Below are 4826 nucleotides of genomic sequence, written 5' to 3' on the forward strand. Positions count from 1 at the left end.
CAGGAACAACATCAGAGCTGTCTGTCCAGAAGAGTGCAGTGCTAGGAACAGCTAAGATACTGCGCAGAACCCTCAAACTCCCAGGCCTCTGGTAGAGAACCCGAGGTTGAGGAAGACACATACCACCCATAGGGGTGAGAGGGGAATTTTTTTTTTATTTTTTATATATAAATATATATACATTTACTTTAGTGACCCAAAGTTCTCATTCTTGTTAGCTCTGCAGAGCCAACACAAGTAAGTGTGTTCTTTTTTTCATGCATCAGAATTGTTGCCTTTTGTGCATACCTTTGCAACTCCCTGTCTTTAATAAGTAACATAAAGGGCATAATTTCCCTGTGAATTTCAGCATTACAAAGAAATGCTTATTTTTAAACACATAGGTTCCATTGACTTCAGTGGCATTACTTATCTAGTTCAAACAGGAATTCAAGGAAGTCCTATGGCCTGCTATGCAGGAGGTGCTAGATGATTGTAATGATCATTTCTGGCTATATAATTTATGTATATATGAAAAGCTGAGCATGTTCTTAAATGTTTGCAGCACTGGGGCTTTAAAGAGGATACTTGGTCTTTCCTTTTCTGAAACTGTTTAATAGGCAGCAGGTTTAAAGCAAACAAAAGGAAAGACTTTCACACAACACACTCAATCTGAGGAACTTCTTTTCAGGGGATGTTGTGAAGGCCAAAACTATAGCAGGGTTCAAAACAGAATTAGATAAGTTCATGGAGGACGGTCCATCAATGACTATCAGCCAAGGTGGTCGGGGATGCAACACCGTGCTCTGGGTGTCCTTCGTCTCTGACTGCCGTAAGCTGGGAGTGAACGACAAAGGATGGATCATTCAATGATTGCCTGTTTTGTTCATTCCTTCCGAAGCATCTGACATTGGCTGCTGTCGGAAGACAAGATACTGGGCTAGACTGAGCGTTGGTATGACTCTGTATGGCTGTTCTTATGTAGATTTGTATGAATAAATGAATTGAATATTTAACGTTTACTTAAATTCCCTACAAAAGTTTCTAAATGTTAAGGCCTAGTCAGCAAGTACTTTATCAGTTAACTTTGATTTGAAAATGCATTCAGTTGCACTAGTTTTAATAGCTTTTATTTATTTGTCTCTTTAATAGGTTGACTTTGTGATTAAGGAAGCAACTAATCTAGATAACTTGGCTCAGCTGTATGAAGGTTGGACAGCCTGGGTATGAATAGGAAGAAGGCAGATCAGTCTGGTTCAGCAAGGTCAGACATCCACCAGAATCAACTCGGCCTCAGGCATCCATAGCTGCACCACAGTCGGTGGTGATGCATACTGGGGCTTAATCTGAGGAAACCTAGGAAATCTCGGTGCACTGGGAAGTGAATCCTGCAGGATAGCTGCACTCAGGGATATGCTAAACACAATGGTCTGCAACCCCCCAGGGTCAAGGGTGAAAGCTCACCGCCTGAACAACACGGTTGTCTTTCTGCTACAGAAGAACTGCAAACGTGTCAGGGGGTTAGCTGCAGAAAAGAAATCGGAATGCTACAAACCGCAGAGTGATTGGAACTCAATTCCATCTGACCCTGTGAACAATTCAGGAAACATCAAACCCTGTTCAAAGAAAAACAGGAAAATGGGTCCGTGAAGAAATCACAGCAAAGGGAGATTTGATGCATTTAGATTCTTGTTACTCTTGTTGGTTGGCAACAGTGCTGGTTGAGTTGACCAGTTAGTATAAAAAAGGCTACAAGATATGAACTTCAGAAATGGACTGAAAGCAAATAGCTGTATCAGATACACACTACATTGGAAGAACTTCTGAGATAGAAGAAAAAGCCTTTGTGTCCCCGTTTTTTTCCCCCCTTGTCCCATCCCCTTGGCTTATTCTAGTAGTTTAGGTGTACTTCCAATATACTTTTTATTTCAATCCTTGTATTTCACAGTTTAGTCAAATTGACAAAAATTTTTGTTTGGTAAACAGGAAAATTTCTAAACGCACTGAAAATATTGAACATTCATTAATTATTTCTGAGTTGGCTGATCAAATGCAAAATGTAATTTTGGTTACTTTAAAATCATTTCTGTGATTTTTTATCATGTACAGTTTCTCAAGATTGTCACTGTGCATTTAAAAGGTAATGACTCTAGCAGGCATTTGATTTAATGTGCACTTCTCTCTGCTTGCAGTGTACACTTTTTTGTAATTCAGAATTGTCCCTCAAATCTCATTCTACTGTGATTGCTGTAGTTTCTTTGGTAAAATGTAGCTAATCCAATGTAATCTTTACCTTTTTTTAAAACCAGGATAGAGTATCTAGTAGAGTTTTACATTGTTGATGACAGATAAACAAACAATAAAGTGATATTCTGGTGGAGGTAGAGTGATATGCTTTTTAATTCACATTCTTAATTCTTTAATTTACACTTGTAAATTATTGTGCTTCAGTTTACTGGGGTTTTCAGGACCTATACATATAATATTAAAATGAAGAACTATCCAATTTTTGTTCAACTCATTTGAAAAGATTTGTGCAAAGTAATTTTTGCTTTGGCATATGACTTCAGTAGATAGATGTTCAATAATGCATTGATAATTAATTTCTTACCATCAAGATTTTCTTAAATTCAGCTCTGCACTCAAAGTGTGGTTACGTTCAGAAAAGTTTCTGTAAAAATGGCATCTACTTAACAGATCTACTTTCAGTTCATACTGTGCCATATCTGCCTATTGACTAAAATATTTTTCCACTGTTTTATTCTTTAGACTATATGGACTGTGCCATACTATGGAAGAGATAAGCTGGTTCTTTTTGTGGCTCATGCATTTAGCACAATTCTGTTCCAATTACAGAATCTATTACTAGTGGTGATGTCCAAGACAGAAGGCACATTGCTGGAACTCTCTGATCCCAGATGAATTTGCGGGACTGGTGTAAAAATCATTTCTCTATTTGTAAACTTAGCAAATTTGGTATAAAGACCATTGAAAGATGATAAACTTGGAATTCCATTTTAGCCACTTTTCAGAGTAAAAACACACTTTAAATACTGAGCTACCCAAAATGATTTTTTTAAATCAAAACTTAATCATAATTAAATATCTTGGGCCAAGTTCACCACTTGCATGAGCTGACACAATTTTCATTTATGTTAAGAGAGTTGCACTTGCTTATGTGAGTGGAGAGCTTGGCCTGTAGCTAGAGTAGTGATTATCAAATAACACAAATTAACAACAGGCATACGTAACAGAAGAACATACATTATTTTACATATTTACTATGTGTTACCTCTTATGCCTTCTCAGTAGGTCCTAGGCAGATCTGCGTTCACTCTCCTTTTGCCAGCCTTTCATGGACATACTCTTTAGTGTTAGATATTCCAACAAAACTATGGCCTTTTTTGCATTCTGATTGCCTGACTAGGTGAAGGGAAATCACAGGCTATATGTTTATTCATACTTATGACAAATGCATTCCAATATCAATGCTTTCGAAACCCTCTGCCATGACATGTATTGCAAGAAAGTGTTTGAATGTTGAAAGCAAAGAAAATTCTTATGCCTAACAAGACACTCTCACTGCTAGTCCATTTTACTTTTTCTTCACTTTCAAATAACCTTACAAACAATCTGTATTGGAGCACCATAGTAATAAGACTGTATTATACATGCTGTTTTATTTCTTGGAAGCGGGGGGAGGGGAGGGTTAACGCATTCACCTGTGGCTCATGTATTATACCTCTGCTATCCAGAAATGAAACGCTTGTGTGGAGATGGGTTCTTTACTGCCTAACTGAATAAAGTTTAAAAAGAAACTCAGCTTGTATTCTTAGTTTCCTTGTATGGTATTCTAAATTACTGTTTTTGTAAGTTGTAGGGAGAGGGACAAAATTAAATAATCTTAAATGGCCTGCAAGTGCCAAATTTAGACCTTTAGAATTAAGCATATGTGTAACTTCGGCTTCAGTAGGACTTCTCACATGCTAAGTTTTTATAGTATTGGAGCCTCAGTGAACTGGGGTTGTAAACATTTTTTTTGATAAATTTGCAGATTCAATATAAAGTTAGGGAAACTGATGTGCAGTAGAATCTGCTTATGAGTTAATCTTAACAGTGCACTTAATCTAATTACATTTTTTAAAAGACAAGACATAGCTTTATGAACTGGATGAAAGCATATTATGGGCTGAGTTTAAACCCCCAAGTTGATGCATGAAGAAATCCTACATTTAAGATAGTTGAGAGACAGTTAAGGGGCCATGCCTAAGAGTCTGCCCAGAAACTACTACCAAGGGGGTTGATGGATTGACTGGGTATTATGACCGTGTGGGTGTGATAGAACACAGGAAAAAACCAGGAACAGACAAGACTGCAAGAGAAAAAAAGCAAGAGACACACAGTAGTCTGTGAGCAAAGTGTGACCCTGGAAAAAGCTAGAGAGCTTTTGGGTCTGGGTTTGGGTGTCGAGGTTGCGGGGGTGGGTAAGCTATGAAACTGCTCCTTTTTGTTCTTGGTTCCTTCTGCATTCAGAAACGTGGGTTTTGTAAATAAACAAGAATACAGCAAAGAAATCCCTGATTTCTGTATCCCCAGGGTCCTGAACTTTGACTAGTTGCTCAGTTCAAAAGGGGCTTCACTGTTATCAGGAGTGGGATTCATTTTTCAAGGAGAGAAATTGTGAGCTGGTATCCTTTTGAACCAAGATGGACCAAATAAATAGAGGTGCTTGTGGAAATCAGAAAAGGCCAGCAGGATTTAAAACAAGACCTAAAACAGGAACTGGAGACTGCCAATGGAATTAAAACAAGACCTGGAGGTTTCCCAGAAAGGGCCTAGAGATGGCT

General features: G+C 38.0%; 1 protein-coding gene across 3 annotated transcripts in view; it reads left to right on the forward strand.

Annotated features, from left to right (window-relative positions):
* SMG1 (SMG1 nonsense mediated mRNA decay associated PI3K related kinase) overlaps window positions 1-3801 on the forward strand; it is a 139274-nt gene extending 135473 nt beyond the window's left edge. For all 3 annotated transcript variants that reach the window (XM_075069258.1, XM_075069259.1, XM_075069261.1), the window contains one exon: window positions 1132-3801. In XM_075069258.1, the coding sequence (XP_074925359.1) occupies window positions 1132-1209 (78 nt within the window). In that variant the 3' untranslated portion in view covers window positions 1210-3801. The remainder of the gene's footprint in view (window positions 1-1131) is intronic.
* The last annotated feature ends 1025 nt before the right edge of the window (window positions 3802-4826 follow it).

This window comes from Chelonoidis abingdonii, chromosome 9 (assembly GCF_003597395.2).
Source record: "Chelonoidis abingdonii isolate Lonesome George chromosome 9, CheloAbing_2.0, whole genome shotgun sequence".
NCBI classification, from domain to species: Eukaryota; Metazoa; Chordata; order Testudines; family Testudinidae; genus Chelonoidis; species Chelonoidis abingdonii.